Source organism: Abramis brama (assembly GCF_963993115.1).
Source record: "Abramis brama genome assembly, chromosome: 9".
In the NCBI taxonomy this organism is placed as follows: Eukaryota; Metazoa; Chordata; class Actinopteri; order Cypriniformes; family Leuciscidae; genus Abramis; species Abramis brama.
The window spans coordinates 14,348,310-14,366,919 of NC_139971.1; the positions used below are offsets into that span (position 1 = coordinate 14,348,310).

At 38.7% G+C, this 18,610-nt stretch overlaps 1 protein-coding gene across 1 annotated transcript; it reads right to left on the bottom strand.

Annotated features, from left to right (window-relative positions):
• Positions 1–927: 927 nt before the first annotated feature.
• On the bottom strand, positions 928–14,153 carry emc8 (ER membrane protein complex subunit 8). Its single transcript, XM_084123643.1, has 5 exons — positions 13,701–14,153; positions 9,678–9,754; positions 9,485–9,554; positions 9,316–9,410; positions 928–1,680 (listed from the first exon to the last, which is right to left on the bottom strand). Exons 1-5 carry the CDS (start codon positions 13,905–13,907, stop codon positions 1,521–1,523), a joined length of 609 nt encoding a protein of 202 aa, XP_083979769.1. The 5' UTR covers positions 13,908–14,153; the 3' UTR covers positions 928–1,520.
• Positions 14,154–18,610: the final 4,457 nt, after the last annotated feature.

Consider the following 18,610-nt stretch of genomic DNA (forward strand, 5'->3'; position numbering starts at 1 on the left):
AATTAGTCCATGCGTTCATGACATCAAGGCTATAGATTATTGTAATGCTATTATGGGTGGTTGCACTGCACGCTTAATAAACAAACTACAGCTGGTCCAAAATGCAGCAGCTAGAGTTCTTACCAGAACCAGGAAGTATGACCATATTAGCCCGGTTCTGTCAACACTGCATTGGCTCCCTATTAAACATTGTATACATTTTTAAATATTGCTGATCACTTACAAAGCACTAAATGGTTTAGCTCCCCAGTACTTGAGCGAGCTCTTAACACATTATTCTATTAGGCAGTAGGCACAGGCAGCAACATGAAACTGGTTGCCAAAGGTCGCTGCTGCCGTTACTGCATTTTCAAATATACTGGAGAGAACTTCAGAATTACGAGCACGAGCACCACCACAACCATGGCTTCGCCCTCTTTATCGTCAGAAGAACTTTAGAGTCTGGACTCGAATTATAAGACAAAGAGAAGAGGAAATTCAAAGGTGGGTTTTATGTTTGTTTAACCAAATAACAAATTTATAAACCCAGGCAGCAACATAGTGTCGGCCCAGATCTGCTATACGTGGATTCCACACTTACCAGATGTGGGCCGACACTATGTTGCTGTCTGGGAAGCGTTACAGCTACTCAGCATGACAATAGCGAGTGTAAATTGTGTAATTAGGTACGAATCCAGTCTGTGAAATTAGGCATCTACAAATATATTTTTAAATGCAATTGAGTTTCTGTGTCGTAAGTACACATTTAATAGGTAATTATTGTAAATGAATGCTTAACCAGAGGTGCCACTTTACATTAGTCCAAAATACTGTATGCAGTTCATGAACGTGATACTTTAAAAATTTAATTGATAACAGGCTAGCGAATTAGTAGTAATAGTTTAAAGACTCTATAGACAGCTGAACTCAGAGAGAAATTTAAAGACATTTGGAAATAAAGTATTTTTATTCATTTTTATACAATTTTCAGTCATCAAGATCTCATACCTAAAGTCTATTCCTTTTGTTTACTGCACAACTTAAAACTTAGATTTATTCTTTCACCACTAACAAATTATTATTGGTCTGTTGCAAACAAAAGCAATCTCTTGTGGAAAATATATTCATTTCTACACTAAAGTAAAACATTTTCATTTGAACAGTTTAAGTAGTTAAGAAAAGCAACCAACAATAACTAATTTAAACTAAAGCTTCGTCCCAAAACGGGAACAAAATGACCATATTTAGCGATGTAAAATATTAAATATGATGGACTTGTCCAGTAGCATTCACATGAATCTTACATTATACAAACTACTGCATGAGAACAGGTAAAAAACATCTCTGACATTGGACTCTTAAGAGTCCACCTCAGTGTTTTCTAACATGAGGATGCAGCACTTAGAATGTTCCATTCAGGCTTTTGTAAATCTTTCTGCTCAGTGAGAGAGGGCATGTCACTAACAGTACTGAATACAGTTTAGACATGCATCCCATTTAAGCATCGATGGTTGGGTTAGGTGGACAGGACCTGGATGGCTTCAGCATAGATGCAAGACAGATTTGTTGATCTCAGGGTTGGTCCAGTCATTTCGTAGGTCATCCAGATGGTTGTCAAAGTCTACAAGACTCTCGTATGATTTGTTTTCTAGAAGAGCCGCTGTGATCTTCTGCGCCTCAAGCCAATCCTCAAAGCAGTCACTGCAATTTAAAGAAAGTTATACAAATCATTATTTTGTCATACATTATTTTGGACATTATTTTGTCCCATTAGCTTTCTGTACGTGCAATATTTAACCCTGTCACTAGGGGCGCTCTAGCCACCTGGTAGCATAAAAAGGATAAGAAAAGTAGTATGAGGTAGGAAGGATGTGTTAACCACATGGAGAAGCTTTCTCATCAATGCTGTCTTGTGTTTTTGCCCTGATTTGCGGAACTTGAGGTTCCTAAACTCAAATAGGGTTCAACGTGCAGGCATGAGGAGGCAACGCCACTATAGATAGGACCTTGACCAAAAAGGGATTAATTGTCTTCGTTTTGCCAACAACACCTTTGTCATCTATTGTTTATTTCAAAAGCTACAGTTCGTTCACATTACCGACAGCCACTTGGAAACTCGGTTGCAGGCAGATGTGGCTTCATCAACATTGCACTTAAGTACTGTTTCATCTTGCTCCTACTACTCTTAAGACTATAAAAGTCTATAAAATTCTGAACTATTTGATGTTTCCCTTGCAACTAAATGACTATGTACGTTGTATGTTTACTGAATGTATGGTGATTTAGGGTGTAATACACATGGCTCATTGAAACGTGAAAGTCTCTGGTCCCTTTATGTTATCTTTATGTAGCATTAAAAGCATTTTTAAAAGCAGGTGTTACAACGTAATGTCACAACCTTAAACAAGGGGAAAACACAGGTATTATGTGAAGCGTTATGGGTGTTATGTGAAGCGATCTGTCGTGCCACATTAAAGAGTTATAAAATTTACAAGAACTTGAAAACTAAGATGTAGTTTTATATCAAAAGTAACTAAGCACAAAACTTTTATTGCGATTACTGGATGGTAGGCATTGTACAAATGATGTTTAATGAAGTGTTGTTGGTGCACCAACTGAAAACAGCAAAGACAAGATCTTGATTCATCAAAAAACAAGAAATTGATAGTCAACTCAGACCTACTGTAGTGCCACACAGGCAAAATCACTGCTTTGTTACTTTTGATATGAAACTACGTCTTAGTTTAAGTTCTGTCAATTTTATAACTCTTTAATGTGGCACAACAGATCGCTTCACATAACAACACCCTTAATGCTTCACATAATACCCACCCACACAAATACGTGCATTAATAAAGTTCATTACTACTGACTATTTTGTCTCTACAAAAAGCGATGCTGTATGTTTAACTGCTAAAAAACAGCAATGTGTAAGTTCCTGCTAAGACAGAACATGAGATAAAACACTGCAGTAAAACGTCTCGGGTTACTCACATAACCCATGTTCTCTGAATAGGGAACGAGACGCTGTGTAGCGATGACGTAAAGGGAAAGCCCTCAGGGCGGTGCCGATTGTCTGAACCCGTATAGAATCATGCCAATTCACTGAAATCTCTCAGTGAAGATCGCTGGGCGGGAGAGCCTCGGCCGCAGACCCGAAATCCTCAGAATCAGACGCCGCGGTGAATAAAACATCCTCCAGTCCAAAGGAGACAACGTTGCATGCCTCTGGACTAGGGCATAAATAGTCGTGAAGAAACTCCACAAGAGAATCGGCTCGGCGCGCGCCCAGGCGAGAGAGAGTGAGAGAGGGAATAGCAGGCCTGCTCACTTTCTAACGCCTCGAGCTCGACGCCCGATCCCCAGGCCTTGGCTTCATGAAGGGCGTGGGCCTCGTCATTAACAGCAGCGCGGCGGGGGAGAGCGAACTGGATATCTTTATCAAAGCAGGCAAGCCTAGCACGGAGAGTTTTTAGTCCAAAATTCTCACAAGAATCTAGAATCTCCAAAGATAGCCTCGCGAGCATGTGCTATGCCAAGACATTTCACACACTTACCGTGCGGGTCGTCACTTACAATGAAGCGAGAGCACGGAGGCTGGCAACGACGCAAATCCATAGTGCTTCACCGAGAGAAGAACGAAGTTCCACAGAGTGAGGTCGCTGAAGCACAAGACAGAATCCGAATTCCGAAGAAAGTGAACTAGTTCACGGGCCAGAAGAATCGCTTCTTCTGAAGAAGAAAATCTGAGGAGCAGATGGCACGTTCACTATATAAAGGGTGAGTGAAGTAGCGCCGCTGAGGAAGGCCAATGAATTGGCATGATTCTATACGGGTTCAGACAATCGGCACCGCCCTGAGGGTGTTCCCATTGCGTCATCGCTATGCAGCGTCCAGTGAACCTATGAAAGAGAACTCGCTAATCTGGAGAGAAGATCTTAAAGAAAGAGCATATGACAATACCTTGCCCAGACTTCTCTCCTCGCTTATCTATGAGCCCCCCTCTCCCTAAATCCCCTTCTTTCACCCTGGCTCAAGTCACTAAAAAGTTCACTAAGAATGTCAATATAAAACCCATGATGTATCTTATGAAACTATTGTTTCATCCCTTTCATGTTTGGTATAATTGTTAAAATGCTCTTAATTTCACAGCAGTCACTTATATTATGTGAAAGATTGAAAACTTCAAGATATCTAATAATCATGACTCATCTCCCCCGAAACCAGGTGCAGCCCTTTGGGACACAGGAACAGGCCCAACATAATTCCCCAAAAAAGTTGTATGAACGTGACTATAAAAAAATAATTCACTTTTTGTCATAAGCAAGCAGGGAGCGGCCTGACTTAAAGGTAAATAGTTCACCCTGCATCCTCTGTCTAAGATCAGAACTGGTGATTTTGTGTCCGTGAGCTCACGACTCGGCCGATGTGAGACTCTACGACACAGAGTCCCTAATGAACGAATAATTGAAAGTATGGGATACCAGAATAATCAAATATCTAAATTAATACATAACCAATAGTTATGATTAGTTTCTAATTAGAAACACAATCTAAATTGAATCATCATTTGAAATTGGAGTCAGATTAAGCACAGAGCAAGAATCAAAGTGAAATTAAATTCTAATTAAGAAAACTTCACAAAAGCTCTGAAAAGAGCAACACGGATCATACCTTCACCCAAGCTGTTGGATTCTGTTGTTGGGACGACAGGTGGTCCTTACAAATATCTGGCTAGGGCACTTCCCATAATGTTTACACGTTAGGTCAGTAGGCGGAGAGTAGGCGTTTTTTTGTGGCTGTTCAAATGCATTCGACCACATGAGTGTTTACACTACAAAAGCAATCCGGTTGAATGCATTTTCGACTATCTCTTGAAGTGGTCGAAAGTGGACAAGCTCAAAACATTTTAGACCCGTTTACACCTGTATTTAGCATTGTCCACTTGTGATCCGATCGACCAAAAAGCATCATAATAACAGGTGTTGAAAAACAGGGCCTGAGATACTTGTTTGGCATTCGTCCAACTTTTCTTAGAAAAAAGAAAATTCAATTATCACAAAATAAAAGCTTAAAGGTGCAGTAGATTTCTGAGAAATACTGTTGAAAGTGGATTAGACCAAGCAGATTAGACAAGCACACACTTGTAGCCAATCAGCAGTAGGGGGCATATACACTCATGATGGGGGAGGAGAGAGTGAGCAAGAGGGAGTTCTGCAGGTAGACTGTAGAAAGAGATGGCTGAGAGACATTTCAAGGAAAAGTCGGAGGAATATCACTGGAAAAAGAAGGGTTATGATCAGGCAAGTGCTTTAGGACCCACATTAATATTAGAATAACTTTCCAGTGCTGAAGAGACCCAAGCGGCAAGGCCTGAAAACGGCCACAGAGGTTGCGTTGTTTCTTCTCCATGCGTGACTGACATTGGTTTTGATATGTTTCTCAGAACCAAGACATGCTGTTGTCGTAATGTTAGCAATAGTAACAGGACAGTTTTAGGTGTCATTGTTTGTCTAGAGCTGGTGTGCTGCTGGCAACTAACGATGTACTCTTGCTTGTATATTCTCTTGTACTTTTGTTCTACCTTGTCGTTCGTTTGTCATCTTAAATTGTATTTTTTGTGAAGCATTATTTTGCTTTGCTTCAGCAACGGTAAAGAGAAATTCACTCTTGTATTGCATGTTTGTGCATTTTGGAGGTCGGAACAATGAAGGGAGGTGTTTGTTGATTTCCGGTTGATTTCAAATATCAGCACAATGTTTCTCAGAAATCGCTTACTGCACTTTAAAGTGAAGGCCTGTTTGTTTCAGAGACTGTGTCACAAGTCAATTATTTTTGAGTTTCTATATTACTTTTGCCATATTTTGACACTTAAGCATTGCTTTGGTAATCCTGTTGTACCACTGTCCTCTTTTGCGCAAAAAATGTAAATTCTCTCCCAAGTGGTGTCACCGTTGTCAGTATTAATTCTGAGAATGATCCAGTGGGCTATATAACACTTTTAATTGTCAAGAAATTACTAGGAACCCTAAGAAATAACTAGTTACACTAATATGTATTCTACGTAGAGTGTTATGTTCCACGTGTGTTTTTCTATTTTGTATGTTTCCCTTTTCCTCTTGTGCTTTTGTTTCTATTCATTTCTATACATTATTCTTAGGTTGTGATCACTGGCTGTCCATCATATACGTGACGCCACGACGTCACACATCAGAACTGATGCTCCACCAATCTGCTGACTTTGCGCAGGTTTAAAAGGCCCGATTGACGAGGAGTGATGAGATCAGCACCAGATCTCATTCAACACCCGTGCCTTTGAGTTAAAATGTCAACTGAGTCATGATCACGACACGTTAATGTTTGTTTATGCGGTTTGTTTATTGTTGTTGCAGATGTATTATTGCACTGTTCTGAGAAAAAGCACTGTTTTAGCGCTAGATTACTCAAAATTCATATTGCAGGTGTGTGCGTGTGACTGATCCCTGTGTAACGCGGATAATCTGATTCAAACGCGGTGTGTTGAAGGTAGTAACCACTTAGCATGACTTGACATTTGACTTGAGTTTTGTTTTTGTTTCTTGAATTCGTATTTTACTGATTGTTGGCCTTTATAAATCCATCTTCAAAAACAACGTTAGATAGCATTGTTTTTGTAAGTTAGTTTCAGAGTGATTGCCATCCACAGCATCTTTTCTGTTTTAGTCAGCGTAGTTTATTTAAAGCGTCGTATACGCTAAAGATTTCAGGTTTTTCTTTTGGTAGGTAGTTTAAGAGGTTTGGGTTCAATCGTAATGGGAATTCTGTTTCGATTATTTCATTGATTTGGCGACGCTCTTGTTTTCTTGGATTTTGGTTTACTTGTCTTCCTTTTATATTTATAATCTGTTTTGTAAACTCATTGCACCTTTTCAATTAAAACGTACTTAACATTATTTTTTCTGCTTCTTGGTTGTTTCTGCTACTCGCACACATGGCAACAGTTGTATCTCACTTAAATGTTGCACAATCATCCCGTTAACATCTTCAAGCACGTAACAAGAGTAATAGCTGAATTTGTTAACTTTCAGAGGGGGTATACTCATTTAGTACTGTATATGTATTTTTTTTTTTTGGGCAGATTGAAAACCGGGTCTCTACATAATTACACTGTATAGAAACAATCAGCTTGAATATTCTGCTAAATATCTCTTTTTGTGTTCAACAAAAACAACAACAAAATAGCTGCAAGCAGCCATTACCGGGGCCAAGCAGAATAAGACAACAAGACATGCCAACATTGCTGAAAGTGTCAGACCAACTGCAACAATGAGCAATTAAAGACATTTTAAAGAGGATTTTAGGTGAAATGGCTGAAAAATCATAGAAACAGTAATTAAAAATATGATTTAATTGATTATCACTTTTGACCAATAGCTGGTGCAGTTACAAAACTGATGTGACACTGATGTGTACAAAGTTTGGTGTCAATATGTCAAGGCATTGCAGAGATAAAGCCTGAATAGTGCTTTTGGCATCATGCCTCAACTTTGCTGCTGCGCTATACGAAAACATTTTTGTGTATCGACACGAAATCCATAACTTTTAGTCGGCACGGTCTGGAGATGATACGATTCGATTTTGGTGAAAATCGGACAAACGATCTAGGAGGAGTTCGAAAAAGTAGGTTTTGAATGAAAATCAAGATGGCGGACAGGAAGTTCGGCCAAATAAGGTAAATTTGGCATCTATGTTCTCGGCTTGACCCAAGGAATCTATTAAGACCAGTGGCATTTCAATAGGCAGATTTATTCAAAAGTTATTAGCCTTTTTGGAAATTTTGTTATAACTTTTGACCACTAGGTGGCGCTGTCTCGAAATATTTTGGGTACCTTCAGGGGATGGTGCTGATGGCACATTCTGAGTTTCGTAATATTACACCAATGCATTTGTTTAGTATAGCATTTTATTTCACAAAACTGTATTGAAGTCAATGGGAATTTCATGTTTTGTTCTGTTATAGCGCCACCAAGAGGCTCAGTCCCACCATTTTTTTAATGTGTCCTCAGAGTGAGCCCATACATATTTGTGTCAATTTTGGTGAAAATCTCTCAATTCGCTTCAGAGTTATAGACATTTATATGAAAAAACACGTAAAAGATGACTGACACATGACTTTGATTGGATTTTACTACCTATTACTATCAATATTTTCGCATTTGGGAATTAGTATATAGCTATCGACCTATGTTTCCAAACTTCTGACGGTGGTTTCGTCTCGATCGGACTAGCGGTTTCGAAGATATCGGCAAATGTTTTTTAAGCGCTAAATCACAACGCTACACAAACCGTAAGGCGAAACCTAGCATGTTTGGTATCGTTGGACTCGGCAAGGATTCAGGAGTCTAATGAGATGACTCTCGGGAAAATACGTCGACCACACCCAAAGTTATAAGCATTTGAAAAGAATTCACCACTAGGGGGCGCTGTTTCGAAACTTCTCAGGCTCATTCAGGGCATCGTGCTGATGACCCATACCAAGTTTCGTAACAATCCGTTCATGCGTTCTTAAAATACAACATTTTGGTATATAATTCAAAATGGCCGACAGCCAAAATGGCCGATATGGTAAAATTTGATATCAGTCGACTCTGCATTTTTCATATCTCTGGACCAGTAGGTGGCGCTGCGGCGAAACGCAGCATGTAGCCTCAGGTCATGCTTGTGACGATATGTAACAAGTTTGGTCTGAATCCGATAAAGCGTTGCGGAGATACAGCCTTACGTCTGTTTTCGCAAGCGCTACGTAAAATTTGTTCGTGGGTTTACCGAAAACGGTTTGACGAATCAACTTGAATTCCATAACTTTTCCATAACAGAATGGTCTGGAGATGATCTGGTTCAATTTTCGTGAAAATCGGAGCAACGGCCTAGGAGGAGTTCGAAAAAGTAGTTTTTTCGAAAAATTCAAAAAAACGTTCTTGACGGAAAATGACGTCATAGTCATAATCGAATCGTCTTGAGCTAGGGAATAAGAGGATACGAGGATTTTGTTGATAGGCCTTACGGTTCAAAAGTTATTAGCATAAACATGAGTGCAACTTTGGACAGTTGGTGGCGCTAGAGGGATTGTTTTTAAGACACCAAATTTGCTATGGTGACTGTTTGGACTGCCCTCTATCAGTGTGCCTAATTTCATAACTTTCCCGCAATCGATTCTATGGGCTCCGCACCTTCGGTGCTTGGCCCCTAATAATGTCACTGAGTTTGGGGGAAAAATTACCCTGAGTAATTGATGACAGAATACACATTTTTGGGTGAAATATGATTTCAATCAGTTTAAAAAAAAACTGTACTCACGTGCTTGGCTCTCTGCACTTCCACTTGCTGTCATGGTGATCATAGATGAAGAGAACAGGTACAAAACACTCCATAGTGAATCTGCTGTTGTCCAACTAATGGTGGAAAACAATGTAGTTTTACTGTCTGGCTATCTGACATGGTTGTAATATATAATATGTAAAATTACCATGATCATTGCAGCCTCGCTGAAGTTTTCTGAGATTCTGGCAGCGACCTTCTCAGCGACCTGGTTTGGTCTGAAACAGTTGTAAAGATCACAGATGTAAACGATGAAACAAATGTAAAGATGAAACGGATGTAAAGACACATACAGACAACATGTAAATCATGCAAATCACATGAAGAAACCCACATTTTACCTGGCTTCCTTTATACGCTCATTTGCTTGATAATAGCCAGCAATGACATACTTGTTCTCTTTGCACCATGTATCAATCTGAGGAAAGAAAGACATTAGATCTTTTAAGTATTAAGTTAATCTGAATTATACTAATTACAGGGACAGTCATCTTGCCCTGCTAAAAAGATCAGTGGTTTATGTTGACCTAGCTGGTGGGCCAACATAACTATGCTATTCCCCAGTAAAATTTAAAGGTTGGATCATGGTATTTTGCCGACAAAGATGTGGGAGCCTCAGCACACCAACACAACATATGCTGGTGACAAGCTTCTTGAAGTGCTGTGGTGCACTTTTTAAAGCCTTGTTTATACTTTCACCTGGCTCCGCATCACGAGCCTCCACTGACTGCACGTGCACCTTCCCTAAACAGACGAGGACACGGAGCTCTCGGCATCTCGAAAACACCGCGCTGATATTAATTCTCGTTTTAGTTCTCCTTTTTTATCCAAAGTCTGCTTGCCATGGTCCATAATGTTTGAACGAAACAACAACAGCGTGCAGATAGACATTACGAACTACACAGTTGTCCACGTCTGTCGCTTTGGTTACTATCAGACGGCTCTGGTTACTATGGCAGTACGAGCAGAAACCAGGGAGAACGCGGATATGATGCCATTGACGGCGACAAAACGTAAATAAAGAAACGGTCCGTGTCTTCGAATTAAATTACAAATTTCTCCTGGTTTGAAACTTGTTGGAAACAGTCGGGATAATGTAAGTACACAACTAAAAAAAATATATAACATAGAACATTTTTGCGTTTTTCTGAGCAATTTCGTTCTTCCGGGTTGAAAAGCAAAATCGAAGCAACGTCATGGAATGTGAAGTATAAGCGTGCTTTCGGAGTGTGTGACTGGCTGCAGACACGATTCTACGTCAGCAGTTTCTGAGAGCTTCTCTGCATTATTCATGAGAATTAACTATAACCCAATCACTGCGCTGTATTACGCATGAGATCGCGTTGAGAGTGGTTTCTGTGCGGAGCGCCGTGATGAGTTTAACAATGCTTGCAACGCGGATCATATATGGACCGAAGCAAGCGCTTTTCAAGTTTTTATGGACATGTTTCATATACTCTAGAGCTCTAAACATAAACCAGCAACGCGTATGTGCACATATTTAATTATGTCGTCTTCAAATGAAATATATATGTGCAAATAAGGACACTGATACAGCCATATGTCTGATCATGAACGCAATAACATGATGGATTACGCCCGTTTCACACATACTCCATTTGCAGTGCGTATGCGGTGTGTGTTGCGGTGCAGGAGCAGCACGCGCTAGTGCTTTCACATTATTCTGTGTTTGCAGTGCATAACTGATCCGCGGCTGTACCACAAACACGTACTTACTATTTTTATTTTAAATCCAGAATCCAGAAGTTATGCAGCAACTTTTATTAAAAGATCTATAGTGTATCCCTGCAGTTTTCCACCAAAATAAAAGCTTGATGGTTTTATGACTGTAAATGAATAAATTAAAATGCAAATACTAATATTTAAATTTTACTATAAAATACAATTATTATTAAACACTCGATTTCTGTCGATTACAGTACTTCTGGAAGAACAGATTTTCCCCCCTCATTTCTTTAAAGCAACACCAAGTAACTTTTGCTCTCGGGGTCCCCCTACAGTTGGGAAACAGTATTGTCTAATACTATTGTCGTAAAATCTGTCATGGTTACACCAGGGGATACAAATGCATTTGTTGACAAGCCGATACCCCCGAACTCTGCAGAAGGAGTTCTCATGTCTTGGGCAGACTGCCTGCGTTGCGTGTGAAATGTCTCCATCCCAGGTACAGTGGCATATATTTCAGCATGTCATATGAATATAATTTCATGGGTTTTATTTTTTTCAAACGCCAAAAGATTGCGTAGCTCACGTTTACAAGCCAGCGTCATTATAGTAGCCTATTGGCTACTGTTTTACAGAATGGATATGCTAATTCAATTCAATGTTTGTGTGGTAGGTAATAGCCATATATCGTCAATATTATAATATCAAGCTACCATAGATGAATCTGCAAAGTTGAAAAATCAATTTGCATTATAGCCTGAGGCAAGACACTTTCACCAGAAAAATAAATAAACAAACATGACTATCAGCCTGCAGTCATAGGCTAGCCTAAAAGATGATTTTGTCCGTCTAATCATCTATTATTTACTTGCAAGAATGTAGCCCCTACCAAACTTGTACATGCCGTTTAGACATAGGCTTACTTCTGACTTTTTTTTAGTCCGTTGCTGCTTTGGCCATGACAAAAACATACGCACGAAAGCCAGAAAACAAACGCTGGTTGGCCTCTCACGTCCGAATTTGAGGAAGTGGTGGGGGAAGTGACGTATGCCGTAAAGCAGTCGAATTTTGTAGTTCTTTTTGTGCTCGGGTTACTACCCGAACCCCGAAGTTACATAGTGCCAGTAAAAGCGATACAGACCCCGTCAGGCTATGGCAGACGTGTCGTTCAACCTATTGTAAGTCGATGTACCATCACAAGGGTCTTGGAAATATATTATGAAGGTTGAAAAAATACTTTTCAATACTTGCTTTAAAACTGTTCTGCCATGTCAGTGTAAATCAGTTGAAGCAGCAGACTGAAATTCTCCTCATTATTTCACCATAGCCATTAGGCTGCTATTTTAATGCTTATCATAATTGTATTTTAATCATACTGACAAGGAAAATAAAAACTGCTCTCTCCTCAAAAGACAACTAACTGACTATAGTCATTTCTTTTGAATATATTTTGTAGTATGTGTAAAACTGTTAATGATAGAAACTTTTTTTACCCTTTAGGCTATTTTTTGTAATACATTTTGTTAATGGGACCCGTTATGTAGGATGTAAAGTATAGAATGCAAACATCTGCTGGTGTTGGCCATTTATTTACAGTTCTTGAAAAAAAGACCTATTAATTTCTGTAGAGATAAAAACATTTTACAATTTACAATGGAAAAAGTTGCTCTTTTTTTGGTGAATTGGCAAATTAAAATCCATTTTTATCACTGCACAGCAGTACTTTATCAACAATTTTTCTTTGTGAATTGTACTTCATTCATTGTTAGTTTTATTAAGCGTGACATGTTCTTACACATGCTGTTTATATTCTTTCCATATGTGATTTAACTGGTGTAATAAAGTCTGTATTGTGTAATAGTAACATATCATTCTCTTTTATTTTGTAGATGTGTGTTGCATAACTATGGTCAAATGGTTCAACTTTGTGGTACATGGACCATTTTTAAAACCACGGTTCTACAGTTTTACTATAGTAAATCCATGGTTAATTTTCATATGAGTCTCCTGTAGTCAACAAGAAAGACTAAATCATCTGACAGGCATGTACATCAAGAGTGACATACTGAGGGTCCAGATTAAAGCAAAGTATGCTGCATCTGGATATTTATTCAGTTCACAAGGAGTATTTCTTCATGTTTTTTATATCCTATACATTTTGAAATTCTGACATTCTAGAGTAACCTTTGTTTATTGAATTTGTTCCTGCAAAATTAACTAACAAAGTTACTTGAATTTGTAAAATGTTTGAATATGGAACAAATATAGATCTATATAGTAGGCCTATGCATTTTTGTCGCAAAATGTAACGTACATTTTCGCACAGCTCTCTATATTAACTTGGATATGAGTCAGAATATATAAGTAAGTTAGGCTTTAACTTTATTCGCATGCAGTTTACTCACGTAATGCTATGTAACATTATATTATCGCCCAGCTCTACGTAAGGTAATATATTAAGAAACATGAACATCAAGATAGTCTGTGTATTTTTCACAGGGTGTAACTTTACCGTGAAAATCTCTACAAAATTAAATTGATTCTACTAATTTATACGTGATATGTGGCCTGGAAAACTCAATATTACAAATTCATCGTTATTTCCATTGTATGTGTGTGTGTGTGTGTGTGTGTGTGTGTGTAGCAACCATGAATTTACCTGAAAAAAATCATCTTACCAATGTGAGTGCCACCTCTAGCATGGGGGCTAACGCCAAAGCCCCGTGGAACAGAGGCACACAATCCACACACAATACTGAGTCTCTCGGGCTGTCCTTCTTTTTGTGTTTCTCGGCCACCAGCAGCCCGTTCACGGGGCAGTGAGGATATTTAGCAGCGTGCAGCAGCATCTTACAGTATGACTGAGTGGTCAGTTTTAAGGACATGTTTACAGAACTTACTGTAATCAAATGCCCTATTCTCTTATAATCGTGGTACGTGGGAATGAACCAAGTGGTGTAAACGGTGGATGCACTAAACTATAGCATCTGATAAAAGTCCCTTGAACACGCTATTTGCTAACTAACGTTACACTTCAAACACCAACTCCATTCTAGATTTGACATGAACAGCTCAGCCTTCCTCCCTCGAAATCTGTTAGGACCCCAAGCGATCGCTTCTTCTTCTTCTTCTTCTTGGTGGTTGGCAAACAGCTTTTAGGTGCATTACCGCCACCTTCTGAATAGGAGTGTGGGTCTGAATTCTACATCGCTAAATTCAATGGAATAATCCTGTTGTTTTCAAGGAATAAAAAATACATCTAACTGTTTGTCGTTCCTGATTGTATTTAGGACAATGTTCTATAACATGTTCTATGGTTTCTTGATTACCATACTCACAGCATGTTTTCTCATTAGAACTAATGTGCTGTTCAATCCTGTATGTCTATACCTCATTCTTGGGACAGTATCCTCGTCCTGCTTGCTTCTGCTGGTATTCCTGCTCCATCCAACATTCTTTTGAATTTCATATAGATGTCTGCCTGTGCTTTCATTGTCCCATAAATATGTCCACATACCCTAATTTCTGGCTTTAATCATGCTTTTAATTTCTGCTTTGCTATATTGTACTTGAATATTAATGCTGTCTTGCTTTGTTGCCTGTTTAGCATATTTATCTGCAACTTCATTCCCCATTAGGCCTACTCCTACTGGGACCCAACCCAACACGATGTTGACTCCTGACTTTATCAATCTATTCACTAAATGCACTATATCATAAACAATAGCTTGCCTGGATTTGGAGTGCAGATTATTTATACTTAGTAAAGCTGAACTTGAATCAGACCATATCACTACACCTTTCTATCCATACTCCTCCACCCATAATAAAGCCAACCATAGCAATTAACTCAGCTGTATACACAGCAAGATTAATCAGTTAATAAGCCTTAATCAGTTTTAATTCAGGGATTGCATATGCTACTCTCTTGTTTATTTTTGATGCATCTGTATATACCTGAATATTATTTCCATATTTTCCTCCCACATACATTTCAAATGTACAGTTATCTATGGTAATCCCATTCTCTCTTTCTTCCAGTATAGTGTTAGATCTATTGCTACCTCTTCAAACATCCAAGGAGGAACACTCAAAAATGCTACCATTGGACGTACACTTAACACAGTAACTTCCATTTCTCTAGCAATATACTTTATTGTCCAACCAAAACTTGAGCTCTGTTTTTTCTCCTTCTCTTGACAGGGCATTAGAACCTTCTGACTAGGATGATCCTCTTTATGACCCTTCAAATTTGCCCAATAAACTAGAGCCAACTGTTCGTATATGCCTCACTACATAATCTCAAAGCCTGATACTGTATCAAATCCAGTTTATTTAAGTTATTTGAGTTGCAGAAGCAGACCCATAGCAGATCCATAATCAAACACTGATCTTATTAATCCTATAAATAGGTTTCATAGCTGGTCTACTTGCACCCCACTCCACTCCCCTCAAACATCTCATAACATTTAAGACCCTCTTACACTTACCCACTACTTTTTGGACATGACTTACCCATGTAAGCATCTTATCAAACCAAAGACCTAAATATTTAAAACAGTCTACTCTTTCCAGTTCTTTCCCATACACACTAAGCTTTAACTCTGGACATCTTAACGCATTATAGTCTTTCACGTCTATTGCAATCTCAAAATTCCGGCCAGTTGATAATAGGCTACCTAGAATATCAAAATTGACTGCTGGCGGTAGATCCTTCTTCTATTTAGCACCAAAACTTTGGAACAGTCTTCCTACCATTTTCCGGGAAGCAGATACACTCTGTCAGTTCAAAGCTAGATTAAAGACACATCTCTTTGACCTAGCATTCACATACATTATAGACTTCTATAATTCAATGTTAGGCTACATAGATTAGGTCAGCCGGAACCGGGAACACTTTCCATAAATCCTGATGTACTCGTTACATCATGAGAAGAATGGTCAACTAGTCTCTCCCTATGGAGGATCCCTTTACCACTCTACAGATAAAGCGTTGTCGGGAAAATTCGTTTCGCGTACCTACCCCGAAGTGACAAAATAAAATAAAATTCTGTATCAAGATTTATAAGGAAAGACCAGTACTTTGTTTAGGCTTGGTTTGTAGGGAATTACAAACCTGCGCACATATATTCAAACGCACATAACTATAGAACCAATTCTTAATGCGCATGTGAACGCCATCAGCGTTTATCACAGGTTCACGTTTAAAGTCTGTGTAGAGAGAATGGTGTCGTCTTAGCGGCCCCTAATTTAATAAAAAATGATTGTTGCTACGGAAGCAAATCAAACAAAACTAACTTTAACTGGAAAATAACTTTATTAAAGAACCGCTATAAAGCCAAAACAATCTCTGTTACCTTAAATTATACGTTTATCTCTGTAAAGCTGCTTTGAAACAATCTACATAGTTAAAAGCGCTATATAAATGAAGATGACTTTACTTGACTTGACTTGACATATTTTCTTCCTCTCAAAAAACATGGTCTTTGATTTATCCACTGAGAATCTAAATCCCCATTCAAATGCCCACTTTTCAATGTTATGTATTGCTTGCTGAAATCCTTACACCAGTTAAAAACTCTTCCTTTTATTCCCACTAGTTTCAAATTGATAAGCAGTCCTTTCTTCCACAGCATGTCATAGGCCTTTTATATATCAAAAAAATATAACCAGTACTGTTTCTTTATTTGTCTGCGCCCTCCTTATGTCATACTCCAAACACACCATAGGATCCATTGTTCCCCTTCCTCTTCTAAACCCACTCTGATAATTTGTTTATCAAACCTCTGATCTCCAGATAATATACCATCCTATCATTGACAAATTTCCATTGGTTTTCCCATCTGAGAGGTCAGGGCAATTGGTCTATAGCTTTCAGGTAGTGTTGGATCTTTCCCTGGTTTCCTTATAAGAATGATAATAGATTCTTTCCAACTTCTTGGAATAGTGCCTTCTTGCCATACCTTATTAAACAAATTTAACACCACTTAAATACCCCATACCCTTTGTCACTAAGTTGTTTCAGCATGACATAGCATATATTATCCCTTCCTGGATTTGACTTACCCAGTTTCCTTAGAGCGTTCTTAAAGGGATAGTTCGCCCAAAAATGATATTTAAGCCATGATTTACTCACCCTCAAGCCGTTCGAGATGCATATGTCAATCTTTTTTCAGACGAACACATTTTCAGTTATTTTAGAAAATGTCTTAGACCTTTCAGTGGTTATAATGTGAAGCAATGGGGTCCAGCTGATTCAAGTCGCAAAATGTGCATGCATCCTTCACAAAAATAATCCATCCGGCTCCAGGGGGATAAACGAAGGCCTTCTGAGGGTAATCCGTGCGGTTTTGTCGTAAAAATATACATATTTAAAACTTTATAAACGAAAATAACTGGCTTCTGGTGTAAACGGAAATAACTGGCTTCATAAGCCAGCAACCATCTCCATGAACGCGCACCGACCGCCACCGGAAGCCAGTTATTTTCATTTATAAAGTTTTAAATATGTATATTTTTACGACAAAACTGCACGGATTACCCTCAGAAGGCCTTCGTTTATCCCCCTGGAGCCGGATGGATTATTTTTGTGAAGGATGCATGCACATTTTGCGACTTGAATCAGCTGGACCCCATTGCTTCACATTATAACCAAGATCTAAGACATTTTCTAAAATAACTGAAAATGTGTTCGTCTGAAAAAAGATTGACATATGCATCTCGAACGGCTTGAGGGTGAGTAAATCATGGCTTAAATATCATTTTTGGGCGAACTATCCCTTTAAGCTCAGCTATTGTAAATAAACAATTTATTACATTACCATCCTCACAATCATCTTCTTGAATGATACTCCTATATCTTGCACTAGTGACTTCCCTTCCTCTTCTTTCCTCTTGATTAAGGTTTTCAGAACTATGTACTTTTACTAGTGTCTTTGCTATTAGTTCCGCTTTATCTTCACTACTAGTAACAATATTTTGGCCTTCCTTCGTTGCTGGGTAACCATATTCTTTCCCACATCCTCTCATTCTTTTTATTGTTCCCCAGACTTTCTCCACAGGTGTTGTCCTCCCAATTGAGTCACATAATATTTTCCAATATATATATATATTTTTTTACTTCTCCTAACTGTTTGCCTCACTATTGCCTGTAATCTCTTATACTCAATTAGATTTTGAAAATTATGTGTCTTTTTCAAATCTTTAAAAAGATTTATTTTCCTTATTGCCTCACCACACTCCTTTGTCCACCATGGTACAATTTTATTTTTATTTATTTATTTAAAGCAACACTAAGGAACTTTTCCTCTTCGGTCTCCCTACAGGCTAGAACCGGAATTGTCCATTACCGCTGTCGTAAATAATTTCGCCGCCCGCAGCTGACTGTCGCATGCTCACTCGCTGTTTATCCAGCACCGGCTTTGGAATGAACGATGTCCACTGACAAGGTAGAGTATGTTGCATGATTTCATGAAAGTATGATGTATTGCGACATCAGAAATGAAGAAAAACTAGATAATGACTATTGTAACGCTTGACGTAAAGCAAGTCAAATTTGTAGTTTTCTTATGTCTCATTTGAACTACAG